Source organism: Alnus glutinosa, chromosome 6 (genome assembly GCF_958979055.1).
Source record: "Alnus glutinosa chromosome 6, dhAlnGlut1.1, whole genome shotgun sequence".
NCBI lineage: Eukaryota > Viridiplantae > Streptophyta > Magnoliopsida > Fagales > Betulaceae > Alnus > Alnus glutinosa.
In genome coordinates, this window is record NC_084891.1 from 20,669,488 (window position 1) to 20,696,266 (window position 26,779).

The 26,779-nt window shown below is 33.3% G+C and overlaps 3 protein-coding genes across 3 annotated transcripts; all 3 read right to left on the reverse strand.

The window, feature by feature from the left end:
• Positions 1–4,007: 4,007 nt before the first annotated feature.
• On the reverse strand, positions 4,008–5,121 carry LOC133871732 (hydroxyproline O-galactosyltransferase GALT3). Its single transcript, XM_062309145.1, has one exon. It carries the CDS (start codon positions 5,040–5,042, stop codon positions 4,095–4,097), a length of 948 nt encoding a protein of 315 aa, XP_062165129.1. The 5' UTR covers positions 5,043–5,121; the 3' UTR covers positions 4,008–4,094.
• Positions 5,122–15,650: 10,529 nt separating this feature from the next.
• Positions 15,651–16,007, reverse strand: LOC133871596 (uncharacterized). Its single transcript, XM_062309022.1, has one exon. It carries the CDS (start codon positions 16,005–16,007, stop codon positions 15,651–15,653), a length of 357 nt encoding a protein of 118 aa, XP_062165006.1.
• Positions 16,008–24,101: 8,094 nt separating this feature from the next.
• On the reverse strand, positions 24,102–24,476 carry LOC133871597 (uncharacterized). Its single transcript, XM_062309023.1, has one exon. It carries the CDS (start codon positions 24,474–24,476, stop codon positions 24,102–24,104), a length of 375 nt encoding a protein of 124 aa, XP_062165007.1.
• Positions 24,477–26,779: the final 2,303 nt, after the last annotated feature.

Sequence of the window (26,779 nt, forward strand, 5' to 3'; positions counted from 1 at the left end):
TACAGATTCTTACTTCTCCACACTTTTAAGAGGCTTTTAAAATTATTATTGGATTAAAATTTAATAAAGATTCATATTAAAGTCCATTGTAGTTTTAAAAGCTATCTAATTAAGGACGTGAAGAAATAAATATGGAGAAGTGGGAATGTGTACGTGTAACATTACTCATACCACACATATATACAGGGGTTCATGCTTGTGTGTCTCTATGCTGAAAAAAAGGCAAAATAAAATAAAATAAAATAAAAAGAGAAGAAGAAGAAAAAGAGCAATCGATCTCCACTTTCTTTAACGCCTTGTATGAAAAACCGAGTTAATTAAGGAGTTTCCAGTGTTTTTAATGCCTTCACTTTTCCCCAATTCGCACAGGGCATAAGAAAAGCAGTGGATATAGAGCGTAAATTGCGTAATGTCAGCTACACTTTTCTGCGTCTTATTATTTGCACATTTGCAAAGTGATGATTTGGTCAACTTCTAGTATTTATAATTAGGTATCTTTGCATGAACATGGCAGGAGACTTCAATTTCTTCTTCAGCTTTGGTAATGCCCAATATACTTGACTAGAAAGCAAATGCCATTATTAATTTCCCCCAAAAAATATGCTATATATCTAATTAATGATCCAAAGATCGAAGTCATGCATGCATCGTCAATTAATTATATATACTATATATATATTATAGTGATGATCCAAGAAGGCATTGCAACTTTTACCCCCAGAATTATAAATAACAACACAATGCTCCTGATCACAGCAGTATTAAGAAGTCAGCGATTCAATTGAAGCGTTTGTGTTCTATCACTGTTCTTAGAGTTCTTCGATCAGCTCATGAAATAATTTTTCCCATTAAACATTATAAAATGGTTTGTGAGAAGTCACATGCATGAAATGACAAAAATCATATTACATGTTCTAGTCCACCAACAATATTGGACACGAGAAATCATAATAGACTCATCATATTTTATGCGGATGCGGTTAGCAAAAATCGTTATCCGCATACCCTATATACGGATAACAGTTTTAGGGTATATATGCTGATGCGGTTAATAAGAGCATCTGCATACCTTTTATAGATAATATATATTATATTTAATAAATTCACCAAAATGGAGTCGTTTTGAATTAGGTATTAGTTATGTTTACGTTGATTTGATTGGTTGTGTTTCTTTCTCGTATAACACTTATTCAAAAATGCAAAAGTAATGTGATATTGTCAAAAGATTATGGCTTAAAAAAATTAAAATAAGTCTAAAACACTAAAAATCGGCTTAAATTATTTTCAAAACCTTTTAAAATAGGCCATAATAGAGACTCAAATAAGGCAAAAAAGACTAAAATATGCCCATTACCTAATATGCAGATAGTAGATAATAAACGTATTTAATAACTGCAATAATTGCGCGGATGTGGTTAATAAAAATATGATGTGAATATCTAAAAGTGATAACTACATTATACAGCTATAAATATCACAAATAACCGCATTCCCATGTACACCCCTAATGGTAGTCTTACAAGACCTCTAGACATGCCAATATATCACTTTGACCCCCCCTCCTTTTCTTTTTTTTTTTTTTTTTTTTTTCTAATTAAATGAGAAAAAAATGTTACATAGGAGGGTCATTACCATTCTAGATCCGTATAGAAGAAAGAATGGGAGAACCCGTACGTGTGCATGCTACCAAAAATATGATTAGTAGCTGCCCATTTTGCTAAAGCATGTGCCTAAAATTGGCATTATGAGACATTTTCATAGTATTCCAGCTATGAAAGGAGGACAAAACTACACTAATATCTGATACAATATTTGAAAAGCTCAAAGAAGAAAAAAGAATAGGACTTTTTGATGGCTAAGATTACCAGAAGGGCATCTCCTTCAAGAGGAAAACTATCAAACCCCGCAAGAACAGCTAACCGAGTAGCAAGCAAAGCCGTTGAAGCTTCACCAAGAAGAATGTCTGAGGAAAACAACTCTTGGGTAGCAGCCATGATAATAAGACCAGAGGAATTAGAGATAGTAATAGTTGCAACTGCTGAGGAGCCCCTTACAACAACATCAAAATTTTCTTTAATTGGTCCTAATAAAGGAGGAGCCCAAAGAGAGGGCAAAGACTTGTCATTCCAGGCCAAAATATGCTTATCCATGGTGAACAAAATTTGATGCAAAACCTTAGAAGGAGAAGGAATTACAACATCATGGATCAACTTATTTCTAGAAAACCAAATAAGATATAAAGTGAGAGTAACAAATAATAGAGAAACCAACAATACAATTCGGTCAAGAAGAAGAATTCCAAAGAAAAACGACTAAATCACATTATAAAATAATATGGCTTAAAGTTTCTGAGGGACCTTTACAAAAAGGACACTTCCAAACTCCCTCTTCCGCAGAAACTACAAATCTCCCAATATTAGCCTGAGACGGAATCATATTCCATGCAATCTTCCAAAGAAGATGTTTGAGCCTAGTTTGAAGCTTTAAATCCCAATGCTTATGCCAAGCTTTAGAAGTGAAACGAGAAATATGATCAGGCGAAGAATGGGCAACTTCAAAGGTTGATTTTACCAAAAAAAAATATTTGAGGAAGAAGGTGCCCAAAACCAGTTATCAAAATGCATTTCTTGAGGCAAGTGAATACTTAGAATACATTGAACCAAGAAAGGGTCGAGAAGATTCTACAAAAGCATTCTGTTTCAATTTCTTTCACCAGGAATCATCAATTCATCAATACAAAAATTTGGCAAATCAACAAGATTTACATTAGGACTAGGTTTAAAGCAAGGCTTCAAAAGAATCCAAGGAGAATCCCACACATCCACATGAGCTCCATTCAAGATAGAAATACAGGCACTTTTCTCGGTAACCACCCTATTTTTCAGCAAATTAACCTTTCCAAATCCAGGAAGAGGAGGGGGAAGAAGAAGCCTCCAAAAAAGAAACATGATCTTTAAGATATTTGATTTTAAGCACATCAACCCAAAAGGGAAGGATCATTAGAAGTTAGTTTCCATCCTAACTTTGTCAATAAAGAATGATTAAGAAACTCCAGAGGTCGAATCCCAAGACCACCCATAGCTTTTGGCCGACAAATATTTGCCCAAGAAAGAAGTGATAGAGAATGTTTCTTGTCTTGAGAAAATCTCCACCAAAACTTGCACATAACTGTAGTAATTTCATTACAAAGAGACTTAGGTAACGAAAAAATGGGACATCAAATAAGTAGGAATCGCATTAACCACTGATTTCAACATAGTACGTAGCATGAGCAGCTTGAAAAAGAAGTTTAGCTTTCCAACCAGAAATCTTGGAGCAAATTTGATCTTTGATATCAATAAAGGCATCTATATATCTTATTATTAGACATAAAAAGAGGAATACTAAGATACTTAGCCCTAGCTAGAATAAAGGGAATATTGAGAATACCATTGATCATTGAGATTGAAGTAACACTGTGATTTTTACTGAAGAAAACTGTTGACTTTGACAAGTTGATACATTGACCCAACCACTTGGAGCAAGTAGAGAGACATCTAAGAACAGAAGTGGCTTCTTGAACATTAGCTTGGGTATAAATCATAACATCATTTGCAAAAAGGAGATGAGAAATAGAGGGGCTCAAAGAAGCCACCTTAATACCACGCAGGGAACCCAAAGCTTCTTCTTGCAAAATTAATCTTGAAAGTATCTTAGATCTTAAAATAAAGAGGAAAGGTGAAAGAGGATCACCTTACCTTAAACCTCGAGAAGATCGAAAATTACCAAACGGAGAGCCATCCAAGAGAACATAAAAAGATGTGGTAATACATTGACCAATCCATTGAATCCAAGTAGTATTAAAACCCACCAAGAAAAGGATTTTAAGTTAGAAATTCTACACCATTAAGTCAAAAGCTTTTTCAATGTAAAATTTCAAAGACATGCATCAAACCATCTCTACTTCTCTTATATATGTTTCATAGAATGAAAGAGTTCATTAGCAACAATCGTATTATAATATCATATTGTAAAATCCCAATATCAGATTGGGTGATATATCAACTAAATTCTCCAAATAAAAGAATAAAAATTGTAGGGTATTCAATTACTACTCAAGGTATATGGTACAATTTAGATGGTTTCAAATTATCAGTGACATTGAAATACTTCAACGTGCGAATCCACTTCTCCTGGTTCTTCAACAAATGAACCGCAATCGTGTCCGGCCAAAGCTCGTGCGTGCATCCTGTGGGCGGCTCCGGATAATTATACATAGACCACTTGGCGTTGAACCTGTTCTTCGCGCGATGGCCTTCCCGGATCCAATCGCCAAAAGTCTTGTCCTCAGGCCCTTCCAAATGGTTCTTGGGAATATCAGATTCCCTTATCCACTCTACCAAATCCCAAGAAATCAAATACCCCATCCCAGACATATATCGCACGAATGGATCCATGCTTGGGCATGGAATAACGTAACCATAGTACAAATCTTCTCTAGGCAATGGCCTCAAAGACTCCACCAGTTTATTCAGCCGGAAATAAGAATCATCGTCCGTTTTCATCACATAATGATACGGAGGGTCATAACGACTTTCTGCGTCCGTGTCGGTCAGCATTTCCGGCAAGCTTGAAAAGTACGTGTAAGTCTTACCGTTGTTCATGTTCTCTTTACAGTTGAGGATTATGATGTCGTCGTAACGCATAATCTCTAATGCAACGAGCACCTTCTGGTCTTCCTTTGTGAGGTTACAGAAGACGAACTTCACGTCCACTTTGGCGCCCGCCAGCGGCGTTTGCGTGCCGTAGATGAGGCGGAGGAAGTGGCGTCGTTGGTATTGGTCCGGGAGCGTTAGAATGCCGATGAGTATTCGGATGTCGTCCGTCGAAGAAGAGTCGTTGTAGGGTACTTGTGAAGGCGTGTTGGCTAGCGCACACCGACCGAACTTCAGCAGGCTATCGAATCGGACTTGATTGATGGAAGCTAAGACGCAGAGGAAGAGGATGAAGAAGAAGGAAGAAAGGATGAAACTTTGCCGGCGGTCCGGCCTTAAGCTTTTCATCGATCCCTGTTTTGTGTTGTTCAGGCCTCGGGAGCTATGGAGAGGGTGTGGAAGGAGAGGTTTGTTAATAAATTGGTAGCTTTCCTTAGATGAAACGCATTAGTTGTCAGTTTCGTGGTATTGAGAAAACTATTTTGACTTTTCTTCCTCAAAGGAAGGTGATGGGGGAAAAAGCATTAAGAGAATGTATTTACTGCTGTGTCCTTTATGTAGACTAGACCCAACACTTTGTGTTCATAATACAAGAATGTAATAATAATTAATAAAAAATATTTTTATATATACAGATACATATAGGGGTTCGTGCTTTGTGTGTCTCTATGCTGAAGAAAAGGCCAAAAAAAAAAAAAAAAAAAAATCACTTTATTCCTATGAATTTTTTGTTGCTTTTACGATCTCTAATCAAAATTTAAAAAATTTTCAATTTTTTTTTTTTTTGTAATTTCACCAATTCATTAAAATTTTTTTTGTTAAATTTTAATGGATGACATAATAATTACTAAAATACTCATGCTTTATTGTTATTTAAAAAATAATTTAAAGGTAATTTTATAATTTTATAAAGTTTACAAAAGTATAAAGGTCATTTCATCTTTTGACAGTATAATTTAACTTCAAACTCGAACCAAAGGAGTGAAATTGTAAAATATTAAAAATTAAAAACAGAATTTTTTTTTTTTTAAAAAAAAAAAAAAAAAACTTTAAATAGAAATTATAAAGAATGTAAAAACTATAAAAGTTTAAAAGGGTTAAAGTAAAGTTTCTAGGAAGGAAAAAAAGAGAAATCTACACTTTCTTTAACGCCTTGTATGAAAACCGAGTTGAGGAGTTTTCAGTCATTTTAATGCCTCCATCGATCTATATATGATTATATTCCCCAATACAGGGCATGAGAGAAGTGTAGGTAGGGAGATAAAAGGTGGATTGGGGCCTAATGTTAGCTCCACTTTTTGGAGTCTTGCTTGCGCATTGGCAAAAGTGTGATGATTTGGTCAACATTTCGTAATTAGGTATCTTTGCATGAAACATGGCAGCAGACTTCAATTTCTTCTTCAGCTTGCATTATGCTCAGTGCTCACCATTCTTGAATAAAAAGCAAGTGCCGTTGACCCCGAAAAAAATGCCTATCTAATGATCCAAACAAGTTATCGTTAATTATATATATATATATAGACTATAGTGATCCAAGAAGGTATTTGTACTTTTACCGCCACAATTAATTGGGTGGTGACATCACTGACATGTGCTGAATGAAGAGTAAGGATCGATGTTAAAAGATAAAAGAATACATGTTAAATGTTGATGGGATTTTGTTTCTCATTCCTTTGTGGGCTTCATGTTTTATCCAAGCTCTTCAAGCTTCAGAGTGGGGTAGGCTGACGTGGACTCTCTCTCTCTCTGTGTCTCTCTCTCTCTCTTCGGATGTTGGGCCTGGATTAAGATGGTCTGTCAAGAGCCTTCCTCACTGGATTAAGATATGGAGGTGTCTTTTTGGACCCTCCAACCTAATCAGTAAGTCCAGTTGTAGTGTTCTATTCTATTCATGTGACATGTACAGATGGTGAGCTAATGATGGGATCATTTGTGACGATCGTGGCTAAGTGGCTGACCATGGTTGTATGAGTTGGCTTCTTAACAGGGTTGTAGAATTAGCTGCACTACAAAAAAATTGCTGTTTTGAACCCTTTTTTTAAAGCACTTTTTAGTCCTAAAAAGGGCTCTAAACAATTTGAGCCATTTTTTTGCGCCGTTTTGCAAACGGGTCTACACCTAAAGTATTAAAAATTTAGATTGATCCGTTTTTACATAAAACGGTTCAAAATTGAGCCGCTTTAATAAAAGTGGCTCAAAACAGTTTGAGCCGGTTCAATAAAAGCTCTCCAACCGGCTTGAGACGTTTGTTAAAACGATTCAAAACTTTTTGAGCAATTTTGTAAAATGGCTCTAAATTGTTAAAACGGCTCTAAATTAGAAAATAATTAAAATTTAATTTTTGAGCCGTTTTAAGAATGAGTCTTAAAACGGCTCTAAAATTAAAAAATAATTAAAATATATTGTTAGAGCCGTTTTAAGTGTTAAAAGGGCTCCAAATTATAAAATAATTAAAATATATTTTAGACGGCTCTAAAATAAAAAATAAAAAATAAAAAAAATAATTTTTTTTTTTTTTTTTTTATTTTTTTTTAAAATACCTAATAGCAAAAATATTTTTCATATATATAAACTCATAAACATTCACAATAATTCATATATAACCTAAACTTCATGTCAAGACATTAAAATAAAAACAATGACTTAATGTACACACCAAGACATTAAAACAATAACAAATACAACATATCACCAAAAATAATTTCACTCATCCCCAAACCGATCAAGTTACCTACAATCATAAACGACATATTACCATATATAATTTCAAAACATAATACATAAGTTACCTATGATCACAAACCGATCAAGTTATAAAATTCAATACTACATTCACAACAACTCAAGATATCTTTTCACGATAGTTCCTTTTACATAAATTCATATATAACCAAAACTTTATATCAAGGCATTAAAATAAAAACAACAACATATCGCCATATATAATTTCACTCAACCCCAAACTGATCAAGTTACCTACAATCATAAACGATATATCACCATAAGTAATTTTAAAACATAATACATAAGTTACCTATAATCACAAACCGACCAAGTCCAACCGATTACACAAAAGTTACCTACATCATTTACAAAATTCAATACTACATTCACAACAACTCAAGATGTCTTTTTCATGATAGTTCTTTTCACATAAACTCATATATAACCCAAACTTCATATCAAGGTATTAAAACAAAAACAATGTCTTAATGTACACACCAAAACATTAAAACAAAAACATAACAAATACAATAACATATCACCATATATAATTTCATTTAACCCTAAACCGATCAAGTTACCTACAATTGCAAACGACATATCACCATAAGTAATTTCAAAACATAATACATAAGTTGCCTATGATCACAAACCGATCAAGTCCAACTGATAATACAAGTTACCTACATCATTTACAAAATTCAATACTACATTTACAACAACTCAAGATGTCTTTTTCACGATAGTGCTTTTCACATAAACTCGATTATATATGACCCAAACTTCATATCAAGGCATTAAAACAAAAACTTCACCTTAATGTACACACCAAGACATTAAAATAAAAACAATAACAAATACAACAACATATCACCATATATAATTTCACTCAATCCCAAACCGATCAAGTTACCTACAATCATAAACGATATATCACCATAAGTAATTTTAAAACATAATACATAAGTTACCTATAATCACAAATCGATCAAGTCCAACCGATAACACAAAAGTTACCTACATCATTTACAAAATTCAATACTACATTCACAACAACTCAAAATGTCTATTTCACGATAGTTCTTTTAACATAAACTCGATTATATATGACCCAAACTTCATATCAAGGCATTAAAACAAAAACTTCACCTTAATGTACACACCAAGACATTAAAACAAATACAATAACATATCACCATATATAATTTCACTCAACCCCAAACTGATCAAGTTACCTACAATCATAAACGACATATCATCATAAGTAATTTCAAAACATAATACATAAGTTACCTATGATTACAAACCGATCAAGTCCAACCAATAACACAAAAGTTACCTACATCATTTACAAAATTCAATACTACATTCACAACAACTCAAGATGTCTTTTTCATGATAGTTCTTTTCACATAAACTCGATTATATATGACCCAAACATCATAACAAGGCATTAAAACAAAAACTCCACCTTAATGTACATGCTAAGACATTAAAACAAAAACAATAACAAATACTACAACATACCACCATATATAATTTCACTCAACCATAAACCGATTAAGTTACTTATAATCATAAACGACATATCACCATAAGTAATTTCAAAACATAATACATAAGTTACCTATGATCACAAACCGATCAAGTCCAACCGATAACACAAGTTACCTACATCATTTACAAAATTCAATATTATATTCACAACAACTCAAGATGTCTTTTTCACGATAGTTCTTTTCACATAAACTCATATATAACACAAACTTTATATCAAGGCATTAAAACAAAAACAAAAACAAATCAAAATATATAATTTCACTCAACCCCAAACTGATCAAGTTACCTACAATCATAAACGACATATCACCATAAGTAATTACAAAACATAACACATAAGTTCCTATGATCACAAACCGATCAAGTCTAACTGATAACACAAAAGTTACCTACATTGTTTACAAAATTCAATACTACATTCATAACAACTCAAAATGTCTTTTTCACGATAGCTCCTTATGCGTATCAACATCATCAGACGTTAAGAGCACGTCACCTACATTAGTGATTCAAATGAAATGTGTTATATATATATAGTAACGATACACGTAATATTTTCAACTTTATATACTCAAAAAAATTATAGTTAATCATGTTTGGAGCTAACTTGGTGGATTAGTTACTATAGATGTCACCCTCACGATCATCAATCATCTTCTGCATCTTTCCATAATTTGATGTTTCTCCTTTTATGTCGATGTTGACATCAGGTTGTAAAAGTTGATGTTCTAACGTTACATGCTTGCGATGTTATCTCAATTTGTCCGAGTTATGTGTTTGATAGTCCTACTTCTGCTACTTCTTCTCTTGACAATGTATGTGGACCATCCATACTGCATTTTGATGGCCTAGAGGTGGCTATTTTTGCTTGAACATGATTTGAACCACCATGACTTTTGTCCTCAAGTGTGTGGGGTTTTGATGGCTACTAATACGACCATTTAGAGTCTGATTTGCACATGTTGGATTGATGGGTCATGGGTGTATAGGACAATTTGTTCAATATGTGTATGTTGGACTACTTTATAATTGACATTCATTTTATTTGCTACTTTCTACTATCTCAGACTAATGTGCTTCATATGAAAATTCAGGAATGGGAATACATGTTGGGGAATATTTTGCAGACAAAAAGCAGGGACTTGGGATATACACCTTCAGGAATGGGGAGACACAGTCCGAATTGATTAAAAATCTAACTAAATACTTTTGTAGACTATGGAATTGATCATATTAATTTTTTGTAGCAGCTAGTATAATACTTGGATGTTTCTTAATTAATAGTTGGGATTGTTTGATGCTATTTTGTTATATTAATTAAATATATAATATGTTTTCCCTTGGTTATTTGTCAATTTTGATTATATATTTTAGAAGGTTAAAAAAATTTGATTATACTGGAATAATTCCAGTATAATCAAATTTTTTAAATTGGAAATCAACTTTCTTGGCACATGATATATGTGCCAGTAAACCAATGGAAACTATGGTTTAGTGGTACATAAATCATGTGCAATGAAACATGATACAATGACACATATATAAACGTGCAGGAAATTAAAATTGCTGGCACATAAATCATGTGCCATGAGACAGTTTGCTAGCACCTATATATGTGCCATGAAACACAGTTTGCTGACACATATTTATGTGCAAAAATTCTCTCTCTCTCTCTCTCTTAGCAAGGGTTTCTTGATTATGGAATTAATCCAAAACAAGGGATAAGAAATAGAACAAAAAAAAAAAACACACTATTATCAAAGAAAATAATAGACTCTTTCATATTACCTTGCCGTATTATATAGTGGGTAAAATCATAAACAAAGTAATGAAAGAAAAAAGAGAAGCATAAGGAAATAAAAAAAGAAAATAGTGATGGTGAAAAACAAAAGAAAAACGAAAGATTTATGATAGAGATGACAGAAGCGTGAAAAAGCAGGGAAAATAATATAACAAAAAATAGAAAGAAAATTACATAGGACAATTTTGGATCGAAAGAAACATAGAGATAAAAGAAAAATTCATAGGACCATTGGATCGAACACTAGCGTTAGCTTGTAGCTCTGATACCATGAAAGAAAAGATAAAAACATAGGAAAATAAAGATAACATCGGAAATAATCAAATGGAGAGAAGATATTTTACATGGTTCGAGCTATGACATACATCTACAGGATAAAGCCCTAAGGCTACATTATACTCTTATTGCTTGATTGATTTACAATACAGAATACTCCTATTTATAGGAAAATTGAGATATGTAAGAATGATAATCAATTTTGATTACCATCAAACCTAATTACAATCACCCTTATAAAAGAGAAGTATTGTATAATATATTTCTTTTCAATGTAGAAAATATATTCAAGGAAAATAAAGTACAATATCATTATAATATATTTTTTATATTAATAATAAATATATTCTTCTAACATTTTCAATCTCCTTAAAGTGAGAACATAATAACTTCATTCATCTTCATTTTGAGTATCATGAAGAGAAGTAATATTAAATCTTTGGTGTGGTCCTCTAAAGGCTTCAAGAGATACAACTCGTAGCCGGATAATGAATTCCTGTTATGACGATAGCTTTGTGATACTCTCTATATCTGCAATCCTATCCTATTTCTATTAGAGTAAAAACATGAGAATTTTGTATTATGGATTGTTGATGAATTTTTTGGAGCTGAAGACTTGGAATTCCGGATTGACACTGTGCACCAAAGCTCCCAAGGTCAATGAAGATTGAGTAAGGGTTCTCCGAGATTTCTGCAAAATAAAAGGGGTCGTCGGGGTGTCCCGGCAACGCCTCCTCCGACGATCAAGTTAGAATTGATGAGGTAGAGTAGGAAGAAAGACAACACACTTTTTTCAGAAGAAGATACCTCTCTTTTGATAAAAGCCAAAACTCTTTTATATGTCTGTCCCCTTTAAATATCCTTCATGTCAACATTTATTACCTGAAGATGCCTTTCTTTTCCTTAATTAATTTGAGTCCAAGAACCCAGGCGTGTATGGTTGACTCATCCCCACTTTCTCTGAACGGTGGCGAATGATCATCGATTAATAAGACAAAGATATTAATTAGAGAGAAGTCTCCCCCTTCATTCTACTCGCTCTGCTTGTAGCTGTAGACTCTAACTCACCTCTTTACTATTTCGAACTATGGCGGGAAATTCCTTAACATGGATTAACATGGAATCAACCAAAATAGAAAACACGATTCAAAGGGGGCGATGCAATGACAATTGTGCAGTTATCAATTACTACGAACAGATAACAGAAACATTTCACTAAAAAAAAAAAAATGTCGGTATTTAGTGTCGTTTGAATAGTGTTGTTTTTGGGCGAAAAAACGGCAATATTCATTTAGCGCCGTTTGAATATTGTTGCTTTGAAAATGGTGTTAAACAATAGGACGGGCTTCCAAATTAGCGCCGTTTACTTTTTAAACGACGCTAAATTATTAGTGTCGTTTGAACCCCTAAACAACATTAATGTGAATAATTTTTTTTTTAAAAAAATTGTGATCCTCCTCCTCTCCTTTTTCTCTACTTGCAGAAGCTCATGAAACTTCCTCACCTCTTCCTTCTTCTTGTGGCTTACCATTGCGCTCGTGTGCCGAAGAGCTCATCTCTCTCTTTTTCTCTCTCTAAAAAACGTTAAACTAAAATTTTCACCATAAGAACTAGTGTCGTTTGAATAGTAAACGGAGCAACAAAATTTGAATTTAGCGCTATTCATTGTTTAAACGGCGCTAATTTTAAATTTAACACCATTTTATACAAACGACGCTAAAGTAAACGACACTATATCTCTCTCTTTTTTTTTTTTTTGGTAGTGTTTGTATGGTGATAAAAGAGAGTTTGAGCCCACACGTGATGTTCAGTGTTAAAGTGTTGATTAAATGATTAAATTTACCTTTTCCTATCAGCTTAAACTTTTGAGATTAAATAATCTGTATAGTGGCAAGCCATGTGTTGATTACACAATATATCACTTCAATAAGTGGTTTTATTTTTTAACAAAGCCCAACAGGAAGGGATGTCACTTTGCTTCATATCTAAGCATTACATGAAGAAATAAACTCATTGCATTTGAGAGATGCTCTGGAGCCAAATATTGTGACCCAGAGGCATGGTGGCAATATTCATCATAGTCATCAGTATTGCATCTACATGGAGGAACAGGAAAAACATAGATTCAGCTCTGAACTCTGAAGCTCATAGGAAGAGGCAATATTCATTGTTTTTTAAAATTATCATTAATTTCTGTTATTTTTTTTTTTAAAAGTCGCATGACAAATTGGATGCTAGTAACCAGTTGAAACAACAGATCAGATAACAAAGCAGTAATCAACTACAAAGTTACATCTTCACAATCAGTAAACAGAGAAGTGTGAACAATTTCCCTAGTAAATAACTATTATTGAAGGTGAAGAAATCTAAAATATAACAATAAATATGGAAATAAGAAAGATACATGAACATAAGGAATTACGGATGGTTCGGTATTAGACACCTACGTCAACCATTACGAATTAGTCCTAAAGGCTACATTGTGCTCATTGACTTGATTGTCTACAATACAAATGTCTCTGTTTATAGGGTTTAAAGTAAATACAAAGTTTGGTAATCAAATCACCATGATTTGGTTACAATTAACTCGTAAATATAGAATATTACAATATCAACCAAAATATTTTCTGTATATTCTAACATAAGGAATCATCAGTTTTTATATTAAGATGAGGTGTTATTAGAAACCTATAGCTTATTTATTTGAGAGTGAGGATTATGGATCTATGAGAAAGAGGTACAATTTGCTTTTGTCATTATTATCATTTTCACACAAGACAACCATGATTGCACTAAGAATAATGTTGCCAGCAGCAACAAAAGCAATAAATCTGCATATCACCTGCTTCTTCTCCTGCTCTGAAAGACCTACTTGAGTGAGCAGATCCTTGAGCTCTTTTATTCGAAAATATGATAATTTATCCTACAAGAGGAAACAGAATAGTGTCACCAAAAGAATGTAAGAAATTACATATGTGTCTCTCAAACACATTTAATTTGTTATAACGGTAAACGTTAAATAATTATCATAACAGTAATTATTTAATATAAGGATTTAATATGATTTATTCCACTTTACATTACATGATAAAAACGGTTTTTTGTATTAATATTTTTGATTTATTCTCCTTGATGGGAGGAGAATAATCAGCTAATCAATTAATGACGAGGGTCCCTGGCCTACCTATATAAAGAGCCCTATGCATCCATCTTTTGGCACACTCATAGGCATAAATCAGAAAATCTTCTGTCTAAATTTTCTTTTGCAGAATTTCTATTTATTGCTAAGGTTTCTTCATATGTTTGAGCAAAAATGGCCGAAGGTATTTATATTCAATTCCACTGCTTATTTTTTTAGCATTTTGTTTAATATTATGCGTACAAAGAATTCATAAAATTTGAACCCCCCCCCCCCCCCCCCAAAAAAAAAAAAACACAAACCAGGACATGTTCTTTCCTTTCCAAATTTGAGGTTGAGTATGTTTTAAGGCTAAGAGGAGTGAAATGTTAAATGAGTTCCTCAACCAAAATTACCAGATGTTCTTCTTTTCAACACTGAAAGTATGTGCCTCGACTCTGAAAGAAATAGATTAATTTGTATTAACAAAATAGATATTCTGTGACGAAAATTGCTCACTAAGGGCTCTAAGTTCGTAGTTAGCAATAGCATATTTACAATAACAGCAAGACAACGAGAAAGGGAGATCGACACAGACCAACATGCCAAGCCCAATCTAAAAACATCAAATCTTCTTCTTCAGAGAACAATCAACGTAGCAAATCAATATAAAAAAACACCTGTATCACTTTATTCACTCAAACAATGCATCCACCGAATGGGTGTTGAGTTGAATTTGTGGGTTTGTTTCTCGGTCGAACAATGGATTGGGTATGGAGCCTAGAGCGGATTTTTTGGTTGAGCTTTGTTAAGGTATTGATTGAATGATCTTTTTATTAGCTTAAATTTTTAGAAAAAATGGTAGTTTAATATGATATCAAAACAGAGGTTTCATTTATTTACCTTTCATTTTAATTAAATATTTTATAAAAGTATTGATTAATGATTAAATTTATCTCTTCCGATTGTTTAAGCTTTTAGGAAAAGTTATGATTGAACAGGTTTTGTGTGAATTTTCTTGGGGCGACTGAATGAGTGTGTTTCTTGAAGAAATTTTCCTTGCTTTATTTTCTGATATATACCCAACTGAATGTGGGTGTTTCTGTGTGAGCTTTGAATTTTGTTAAGCAACCGATTGGGTGCTATATATGTTTGGTTTGATATTTAGTAAATCAACAAAACAGTAACTGAAAAATTCAATAGAATGTTAATAAGAAAACAAATCCAATCAGGCAATCACTACATCGGACGGACATACTGTACACAACGAAGAATCTGATCGAATTAAGAAATTAAGAAGCATGAAGAAAAAAAAAAAAAGACAGCTTAATTAAATGGAAAAATTTACAGAAATTAATCTCAAAGAATGTTGTCCTCTTCACAACCAAACACAGCCTTCAACGAAAAACCGAAGGCTCCATCAACGGACAAATAATGACCAAAAAAAGCGTCAGGCTAGGGAGAGATTGCCTTGAAACTATTCCCGCGGCAATATTGATCGAAGCTCCAGAGAAGTTTGCCTCTCTATTAGAAGTTGGCGGTGGAAATTGGCAATAAACATCTCAGCTCTCTTATCGACATCATCCTCGTACGGAAAGCTTATTGTCCTCTGAAGCCCCCTCGAAGAGCCCGAATCCTCCGAGTCTACATCGTTATAATCGGCGCACGCCCTCAAGCCCGGCCGATCATTGAAGCTCAGGTGGCGCTTGCTCAACAAGGTCCGGCCAATCGCCGACGCTACACGCCATCGGTTGATGCTGAAATTCAACAAAAAACTTATCTTCTTCACTGCCCTCCTCAGGCGACTCAGAACATAAAACTTGCTCATTTCCATGTCGTAGATCGAATTGTACGAATTACAGGAAGAATGTGCTACAAACTACAAAGGTGAAGAGAATATATGCGTATATATATAACATGGCCGGTTACGTGCAATAGAAAGTTGCCGGGGTAATGGTCAACTACGAGAATGCGTATCAAAGTGGAGTACCGTGTAATGGTAGATGCCTTGATAATTTTAATTTTAGTTTTTACTATACTGATAATTTTAATTTTTTACGCTACCCGTAAATTTCAAAACGAATTTAGAGAGATAAGATTGAGAGGTCTGATCGATCCGTTTAATTAAATTGATCGGATTATAATTAATATATATAATTTTATATTCATGCTTTGACACGATCCAAACTCAACACATAACATTTAATATGACTCGAAAACTTGATATGATCGATTTTAACACGAAATTAACAGATTAAGGTTAGAATTTTTGATCCGTTTAATTAAATTAATCATATTAAACTTGAAATATATAATCTTAAAAAAAACACGCCTTAACATAAACGAAATATAATACGCAAAGACGAATAGTCACTCCTAATTATGATTTTTTTTTTTTTTTCTTCTACACAAGTAATTATGGATATACTTAAGTTAGACAAAATGGACTCTTAGCGCAGCCAGCTTCTTTCTTAGAATTAATCACCTTCTACAATAGAATAGAATAGAATAGGCAGAATTTCAGGTCCCGTTACTAATAAAAAAACATATATAAATTAAAAAAAAAAAAAAAAAAAAAAAAAAAAGGGGTGCAAGAAATTAAAGTTGCATTTGGAGCTCTCACGACATTACTAGGTGGTTGTCTCCTTAATTTTTTTATTATTTTTTTATTTATTTAGAGGTTTATTAACTATTTATTAATTATTGTTATTTATTTTTTTGATGGGCTCTGCCAAGATGTTTCTTAACCAAGTTAGCTAAAGTCAAGAATCTAGAGTCAACTTATAAAACTCAATTTCAAAACGTGTTAAAAAGCATGATTAATGATTTTTTTTTTTATTTTTTTTCTTGCCAATTAAGTAAGATATTTAACGCGATACTTGATGCACTTTATTTTGATGACTCAAAAAGATTAGAGCAAGTCGCCTTGAAATTCAATTCCGTATCAAATAACAGGCATTTTGACCAAATCGCATTGCCAGCTCACTGCAGGCTGCTTGAATTTGTAATTTTGACTACGAAATTAAACAAAGCTGCAACTTGGGATCCAAGTTTTTGGCCAAAGCAGAAGGTGCGAGGCACATTGATTTTGGTAAGAGAACGGATATACTACGGATTTGGAAGATACAAAGCCTAGGAATATCGAAGGGGACAGATTTGTTGACTTTCCAAGAATTGCCGAGGAACATCGATGGGGTTTGGAATTTCCTGTATTGTTACCGTCCTGAGACGAAACGCAATGGGGTTTGGATTTTCCGTTCCCACCGGTCATATCGGAAACTCGTCGTCTGTCGACATCAGTACTTCAGAGATTTTTCTTTATCTTTGTCTCAGAAGGCAGCATTTCAATATATATTCGGCTCTTCAGATTTCATCTTCTAGAGCAACCGATTGTAAAACAAAGATGCCATCATGGAGTGAAATCCATATTTTAGAGGCATTGTTTGGTAAGAAATTGTGAGTTGAGAATAGTAGTAAAAAGTAATATGATGTAATCTTAATATGTTAGGGTTACATCTTTTTCTCTTTTTTCTTTATTTTATTATTTTGTCTTATATTTATCTTAGAGGAATATTATCTAAGTAGAACAATATTTAAATAAAAAGTCTTATCTCTTACCTTAAGAGTAGACGGTTAGAAAGTAGCTTTAGGTCTCTAATTACAGCTACGTGCAGAATTACAGCTCTACGTAAGCTGTATTATCTTTTTGTTTATTTAAGGAACAAACAAATAATGTAAGAGAAATGATATTTACACTTCTTGTGCACAACAACTACACTCACACAAGACACATTGAGGTGGGGCCCACACACTGGACCCTACCCCAATGTGTCTTGTGTGAGTGTAGTTGTTGTGATGGTGATGTGTAAGTATCATTTCCCATAATGTAAAGTGAAGTTGAATTATTGTTTGATAAATACAATTTACTATGTTTTGGGAGTTTCTGACTCACTCGAAACAGCCAACCTATCTATTTCATGTGTTCTTTGTCAATTGGTTTACATCATGATAGATGTGATATAAAGTAAAAAAAAAAAAAAAAAAAAAAAAAAAAAATTGTATGGAAAAGTAAAAAAGTTTTGTATTGTAGAGAATTTTTTCTATTTAAATAGTAATAAAAAATTATTAATGTGATATAAAATTAGAATATTTTGAAATTAATTGTTTTTGGAAAAAGTGAAGAAGGGGAGGGAGAATTTTCTCTCCCTTGCCAAACAAGCCCATAAAGAATGAGAAACCACACATTATTGTACATGCAATAGGGCTTTTGTTAGAATAAGAATATGTAAAATTCATGTTTATGCATTATAATAATAGTTATATGATATCATATGTGAACAAGTTATAGCTAATACTTTATTGGATATATTTGTACTATTTACTATCTTACAATCAAGTTTGTGTATTTCATATGACATATGGTGCAACATCGGTACCCTGGTGAGATACAATGGCTAGCCATTACTAGTTGTCTGACTTCAAGTAATTTACACAACTACCGTTGCTAGGGCGTGACCACCATCTGTAAATAGTTGTGCTGGTAACTTCTTGCTTGCCGTTGAATCCAAAGCAAACAATATCGAATATTTAAACTTGAACCATAGAATTAAACCCATATACTAGTATTCACATGCACCATATTCTTCACCCATATTTTCAATGGTAACCATATTATACGATATTTTTAATCGTTTCCTTTAAAATGTATGAATTTCAAAAACGTATTTCATGTTACTATAAACGTATTCCAACACACAAAAAAAAATAATAAAAAATAAAAATCTACATTGGACCTCAAAATAGCCAACTTGGGCTCTTTCTGTTAGTGACACTATCCAAGAGGTAGCCCCTTGGTCGGAGGCCCATCATCTTCGGAGCTGGTGCCAATGGATGGCCAGGTCCGTACCGAGGGGAAAGGAGCCTTGAATGGTTGTGGGCCCGTGAGCTTCAGTGGGCCTTTGATGGGCTTACTATATTCATATGACTAACAATGGTGATATTTCATGTTCACAACCGAATCAACCCTTTTTCTTTGTATTTTGATAACACCCCTTATTCGTGACGTATGATTGACACGTTGACAGCAGTTACATGCAAAATTTGTTCCGCAAGTGCTCCAGTAATTCTACTGCTACCAATTTTTTTTTTTTTTTTTTTTTTTTTTTTTTTTTTTTTTTTTTGGGGGAAACAGGTCCTCTCTATTTAATCCGCATCCGCCTTATATAATTATTATTCACGTCCGTGCGATTAATGTAGTTATTATCCGCTATTCGTATGAGGTAATAAACATTTTGAATTATAATATAAATCTATATGCAAGATTAAATAATGTGATTATTAATTACTATATGCAGGCTTTAAAAAAAATAATTAAGATTTCACTTATTACACAATTCACGATTATCAGTTATAAATAGTCATTATATCATATAGTAATAAAGATTTGGATTATTTAAAGCAAAAAAAAATGTAGTGATGTATAACTTTGAGATAATAGTGAAAAAAAACTTAATATAACCTAATGCTCAATTTGTTTTGACATAAAATGGTTTCTATCTTAAAATATTTTCAACGAAATGATTTTTCAGAAAAAATTATTTTCCTGAAAATATTTCTAGCGTTTGGCTCGTACGAAAAAATTACCAACGGCGAAAAATCACCATTGATGAGATTCCATCATTGACCGGCAGGATTCCGGCTACTGTTGCCAGATTTCGGTCAGTTTCACCGGAATCTGGATTGGTCGGATTCAGGCGAAGGTTGCTGGAATCCGGTCGTTCTGGTAAAATTCAGGGCAGATGGCCAGAATCTGGTAACGGTGGCTGGACGTCGCCGAATTCCAACAGAAATTTTCAGATTTTGACTCTGACTGGTGCCAAAATTTGGCTTGTTGGAATTCGGCGAGGATTGTCGGATTCTGACGATGGTTGACTATGTCGTTTAAAAGAGGGTTGACTGCGTCTGACTTCTAAAAAAAATGATTTACGCTTTTAAAAAGCGTAAATCATTTTTCGAAATTTACCAAGCATTTTTTGTCAAGCGAAAATCATTTTCAGGTTGATTATTATTTTTGCCCCCACTAAATATTAGAAAATGTCAAAAATATTTTTTAAAAGACATTTTACCCGAAACAGACAAAACATAAATGTCTTAAACTTACCAAAATCAGAATGATATCGTTTTAGTAAATTTAATTTTATATATATAAAAAGAAAGCGGATTATCCGCATATAAAAAAGTTCAACACTAATTCAACTCTCTCCATTCATAACAAAATTTCTGTCGCCAATTAATTCAACCCTCTCCATTCATAACAAAATTTCCCCACATGCCAAACCTCACAAAAGAAGATTCCACCTTTGACATGAACAGCATCTACGATTGGTTTAATTTCGATGCTTCAACTTGCTCTTTTGTCCATATTCCAGGTGTATCAAGATACCTTTACAATATCAAAGAAACCTAAGAGGTCATCAAATTTTCAAGGCAAGAAAGGGAATCCTCAAATGGAAATTGTCCCTCCAGTTGAGATAAAATTACCCAGAGCAGTGTCTGAAATTCTATTCGCTTCAACTATTAGAAGACTGCCTTTAAAGGTTTTTTGAGAATAATATAAGATGAGAAATACTTGGTTATACACTCTCATCCCACTCCTATCCCACTCTTGTCTACGTGGACCAATAATGTGAGAGATAGAAGAGAGAGTGTAGTGGGACCCAGATTTTTTTAACAACATTATTGGTCCACGTAGATAAAGGTGGGATAAGAGTGGGATGGGAGTGTACAACCAAGCATTTCTCATATAAGATAGCATTGAAGCCGAGGAACATTGCCATATGATCCCTGTCTAATCAGTTGATGTAGGACAGCCCGAGCCCGAGTAATACGGCTAGAGTATCCCGAGTAATACGACTAGAATATTTTTTGATTTGTCAACTATTTTCCTTTGTCGTCAAGGATTAGTATTTCCATATTTTGCTTCTTGGTTTTATTTCCATTCTTAGAAGGATTTTATTACCTTTTGTAGCCGTAGGGTTTTACTATAAGTTTGGAATAGTTGTATGAGAATAAGCAGCTTTTTGCCATCAATAAGAATTCAAATTTCTCCTTCAACGTGTATGTTGAGTTTGTGAATTGAGAACACAATTTCTCTTTCACAATTTAACGCTTTTCGCTACATCACCAATAGTGTCAAAACTACTTGAAAATAAAAAGAATATGATAAATTAGCTCAATCAAGCAGAAAATCTTTTTACAATAAAGAAAATAAAATTATCTGAATCACATATGTATTTCCAACAGCAAGCTCGAGAAGAATAAACAAATTCATTTATAAAATACGGACAGCTTCATAATTTCAGCCGTGGACCACTCAAGCAGCTAGACCAAATTGAATACACCAGCTGCCCTTAGCTCTTTCTCATCTCACCTTAGGAGCACGTATCAATAGATGGCTAGGTCCCTACCGAGGGGTAAGGGGCCTTGAAGGGTTGTGGCATTAAACTTCCATATAGTAATATATATATATATATATATAATACAGTTATCATTTTTAAGTATTTGTATTTAGAATTTGCATCTGCATCATATAATTACTATCTACATCCGCGCGATTAATGCGGTTATTATCAGCTATCTGTATATAAGGTAACGACCGTTTTGAATTACAATATAAATTTATATGCAAGATTAAATAATATAGTTATTACTATATAGAAGTTTAAAAAAATTAAGATTTTATTTGTTACATAATTTATGATTATCAGTCATAGATGGTCATTATCTCGTATAGTAATAGAGATTTAGATTACCCTAAGAAAGAAAGAAAAATGTAATGATGTATGACTTTGAGATGATAGTGAAAAAAACTTAACATAACTTAAATGTCCTAAACTTACCAAAATCAGAACGACATTGTTTTAGTGAATTTAATTATATATATATAAAAAGAATGTGGATTAACTGTAAGTTTTTGTTAACTTTATTTGCATCGGCATATGCAAATAGCAAATAACGAATATGTACGAATAACGAATATGAACAATTATTATCTATCCATATTTTTACCCCACCCCTCCCGTATTTCAATTTATTTGCCCCTTATTTTATAACTAACCCATAAAAAAACTTCATTGTTCTTCTTACATGAAATATAATAAAACACATAAAAAAAAAATATATATATATAAAGTAATTAGATGAAGGACAATAGGACAAAATAAACTAAACAACTTAGCATGTCAGCGAAGACTACGGTTCTACAGAAAGAGGAAAAACTAAAGAAGAAAAATGTAAGAGACAAGATGGTACCTTGTCTAAGGGCTGAAAGTTGCGCAAGTGTAAAGGGTGTGCGGCTAGAAAACAGTAAGAGGAGAAATAAGGAGTCTGTTAAATTATTTATATGAGAAGGGTTTGTCCTTTTTGGAAGGGAGAACGGCCGCTAAGGTTTAACAATTAGACCTCGTTTAGTTTGCGGAATGGCTATTTTATTAGGAAAATGTATAGTTATTTCTAAGAATAAAAGGTGGCGGAATGGAATGGTTATTCCTAATATTTAGTTTGGTAATAACACATATGTTTTAATTGGAATTCAATCAAAATTACTAAAAAAACTCAATTTTTTTAAAAAAAAATTAAAAAGAAAATCAAATTATTAAAAAAAAAAAACAAAAAACAAAAAAAATAGAAAGAAGAAAACCCATGGGTGGTCGGCCGCCCACCAAGAGCCGGGGGTGGCCAAGCCACCCCCGAAAAGAAGCCGGGGGTGGTGCGACCACCCCCAGAACGCCTCCGGGGTCCACTGTGAGGTGTTCCGGGGGTGGTGCGACTACCCCCGGCTCCATATACTGGCTGGCCAGCCAGTGAAGGGTTTGGTTTTTTGGTTTTTTTTTTTTTTTTAATAATAAAATATAAAATAAATGTTTTTTTTTTAAAAAAAAATATTGCATTTACCCCAATGAATAGCTATTCCTCTCATTTTTTAGAGGAATAGGTATTCCTCTTCGTAAATGAATAGATATTCCAATGGGAATAGCTATTCAAAGGAATAGATCCCTACCAAATAAAAGAAAGACTATTCCATAGGAATAGCCATTCCATTCCAGAGGTCGATTTCGCGAACCAAACGAGGCCTTAATGTTTTTAAAAATATTAACTGAAAAGGTAAAATTTAAATTGATATGAGATTTTATTAAATTTAAGGAAATCAAATATTAAAAACAAAATAGTAACGGCTATTTAAATAAGGCACAAAATATTATAAATATACAAGGTCAGCTTTTTTTTGTTTTTTTTTTTTTTAAAATGCTTAGTCATACATTTTCATAAGTAGTAAAAGATTATTTTAACCTCGAAAGGGAGTCGGGGTTATTACAACAAAAATATTGATTAATGATTAAATTTATCTCTTCCGATTGTTTAAGCTTTTAGGAAAAGTTATGATTGAACAGGTTTTGTGTGAATTTTCTTGGGGCGACTGAATGGGTGTGTTTCTTGAAGAAATTTTCCTTGCTTTATTTTCTGATATATACCCAACTGAATGTGGGTGTTTTTGTGTGAGCTTTGAATTTTGTTAAGCAACCGATTGGGTGCTATATATGTTTGGTTTGATATTTAGTAAATCAACAAAACAGTAATTGAAAATTTTAATAGAATGTTAATAAGAAAACAAATCCAATCAGGCAATCACCACATCGGACATACTGTACATAACAAAGAATCTGAATTAAGGGGAAAAAAAAAAAAAAAAAAAAAAAAAAAACGACAGCTTAAAATGGAAAAATTTACAGAAATTAGTCTCAAAGAATGTTGTCCTCTTCACAACCAAACACAGCCTTCAACAAAACCTTAAAAACACTGGATAGAGGCTCCCTTACGAAAATCCGAAGGCTCCATCAACGTACAAATAATGACCAAAAAAAGCGTCAGGCTAGGGAGAGATTGCCTTGAAACTAATCCCACGGCAATATTGAAGCTCCAGAGAAGTTTGCCTCTCTAGTAGAAGTTGGCGGTGGAAATTGGCAATAAACATCTCAGCTCTCTTATCGACATCATCCTCGTACGGAAAGCTTATTGTCCTCTGAAGCCCTCTCGAAGAGCCGGAATCCTCCGAGTCTACATCGTTATAATCGGCGCACGCCCTCAAGCCCGGCCGATCATTGAAGCTCAGGTGGCGCTTGCTCAACGAGGTCCGGCCAATCGCCGACGCTACACGCCATCGGTTGAAGCTGAAATTCAACAAAAAACTTACCTTCTTCACTGCCCTCCTCAGGCGACTCAGAACAGAAAACTTGCTCATTTCCATGTCGGAGAATTGTACGAATTACAGGAATAATGTGCTGCAAACTACAAAGGTGAAGAGAATATATGCGTATATATATAACATGGCCGGTTACGTGCAATAGAAAGTTGCCGGGGTAATGGTCAACTACGAGAATGCGTATCAAAGTGGAGTACCGTGTAATGATAGATGCCTAGAAATTAGAATTGGATCTTCATACGGAATAGATCAATATGGTCAAACTATTTTACTATACTGATAATTATAATTTTTTACACTACACAGTAAATTTCAAAACGAAATTAAAGAGATAAGATTGAGGGGTCTAATCGATCCGTTTAATTAAATTGATCGGGTTAAAATTGATATATATAATTTTATATCCATACTTCAACATGATCCAAACTCAATACGAAACATTTAACACGACTCGTATGCTTGATATGATCGATGTTAACAAGAAATTAACATATTAATGTTGAAATGTCTGATCCGTTTAATTAAATTGATCATATTAAACTTGACATAAATAATCTTAAAAAATATATGCCTTAACATAAACGAAATCTAATACGCAAAGACGAATAGTCACTCCTAATTATGATTTTTTTTTTTTTCTTCTACACAAGTAATTATGGATATACTTAAGTTAGACAAAATGGACTCTTAGCGCAGCCAGCTTCTTTCTTAGAATTAATCACCTTCTACAATAGAATAGAATAGAATAGGCAGAATTTCAGGTCCCGTTACTAATAAAAAAACATATATAAATTAAAAAAAAAAAAAAAAAACGGGTGCAAGAAATTAAAGTTGCATTTGGAGCTCTCACGACATTACTAGGTGGTTGTCTCCTTAATTTTATTATTATTTTTTATTTATTTAGAGGTTTATTAACTATTTATTAATTATTGTTATTTATTTTTTTGATGGGCTCTGCCAAGATGTTTCTTAACCAAGTTAGCTAAAGTCAAGAATCTAGAGTCAAGTTATAAAACTCAATTTCAAAACGTGTTAAAAAGCATGATTAATGATTTTTTTTTTCTTGCCAATTAAGTAAGATATTTAACGCGATACTTGATGCACTTTATTTTGATGACTCAAAAAGATTAGAGCAAGTCGCCTTGAAATTCAATTCCGTATTAAAATGTTTTTTAATTTTATATTTAAAAAATAAATAACTATATAATAACTAGCTTTTGCACAAAAACGGGTTTTTGGTTGATTTGTTGTTTAAGCGGGGCGGGTATTTGTCATTTGGGTCTCCAAAACCTGCCCCACTACAAAGCGTTTTGACTTACGACATTTCAACGACAGTTTTCCGCGTGACGAAGTTTGGTAGACAATGGGCATTTTGACCAAATCGCATTGCCAACTCACTGCAGTGCAGGTTGCTTGAATTTGTAATTTTAACTACGAAATTAAACAAAGCTGCAACTTGGGATCCAAGTTTTTGGCCAAAGCAGAAGGTGCGTGGCACATTGATTTTGGTAAGAGAACGGATATACTACGGATTATGGAAGATACGAAGCCTAGGAACAGCGAAGGGGACAAATTTGTTGACTTTCCAAGAATTGCTGAGGAACATCGATGGGGTTTGAAATTTCCTGTGTTGTTACCGTCCTGAGACGAAACGCGATGGGGTTTGGATTTTCCGTTCCCACCGGTCATATCGGAAACTCGTCGTCTGTCGACATCAGTACTTCAGAGATTTTTCTTTATCTTTGCCTCGGAAGGCGGCATTTCAATATTCGGCTCTTCAGATTTCATCTTCTCGAGCAACCGATTGTAAAACAAAGATGACATTATGGAGTGAAGTCCATATTTTATAGGTATTGTTTAGTAAGGAATTGTGAGTTGGGAATAGTAGTAAAAAGTGATATGATGTAATCTTAATATGTTAGGGTTACATCCTTTTCTCTTTTATCTTTATTTTATTATTTTTTCTTATATTTATCTTAGAGAAAAAGAGGAATATTATCTAAGTAGAACAATACTTAAATAAAAAGTCTTATCTCTTACCTTAATAGTAGACGGTTAGAAAGTAGCTTTAGGTCTCTAGTTACAGCTACGTGCAGAATTACAGCTCTACGTAAGTTGTATTATCTTTTTGTTTATTTAAGGAACAAACAAATAATGTAAAGTGAAGTTGAATTATTGTTTGATAAATATAATTTACTATGTTTTGGGAGTTTCTGACTCACTCGAAATAACCAACCTATCTATTTCATGTGTTCTTTGTCAATTGGTTTACATCATGATAGATGTGATATAAAGTTTAAAAAAAAAAAAAAATTTGTATGGAAAAGTGAAAAAGTTTTGTATTCTAG

Bases quoted from the DNA above. Each gene is read 5' to 3' on its own strand.
- LOC133871596 (XM_062309022.1), bottom strand. From the start codon at position 16,007: ATGGAAATGAGCAAGTTTTATGTTCTGAGTCGCCTGAGGAGGGCAGTG.
- LOC133871732 (XM_062309145.1), bottom strand. From the start codon at position 5,042: ATGAAAAGCTTAAGGCCGGACCGCCGGCAAAGTTTCATCCTTTCTTCC.
- LOC133871597 (XM_062309023.1), bottom strand. From the start codon at position 24,476: ATGGAAATGAGCAAGTTTTCTGTTCTGAGTCGCCTGAGGAGGGCAGTG.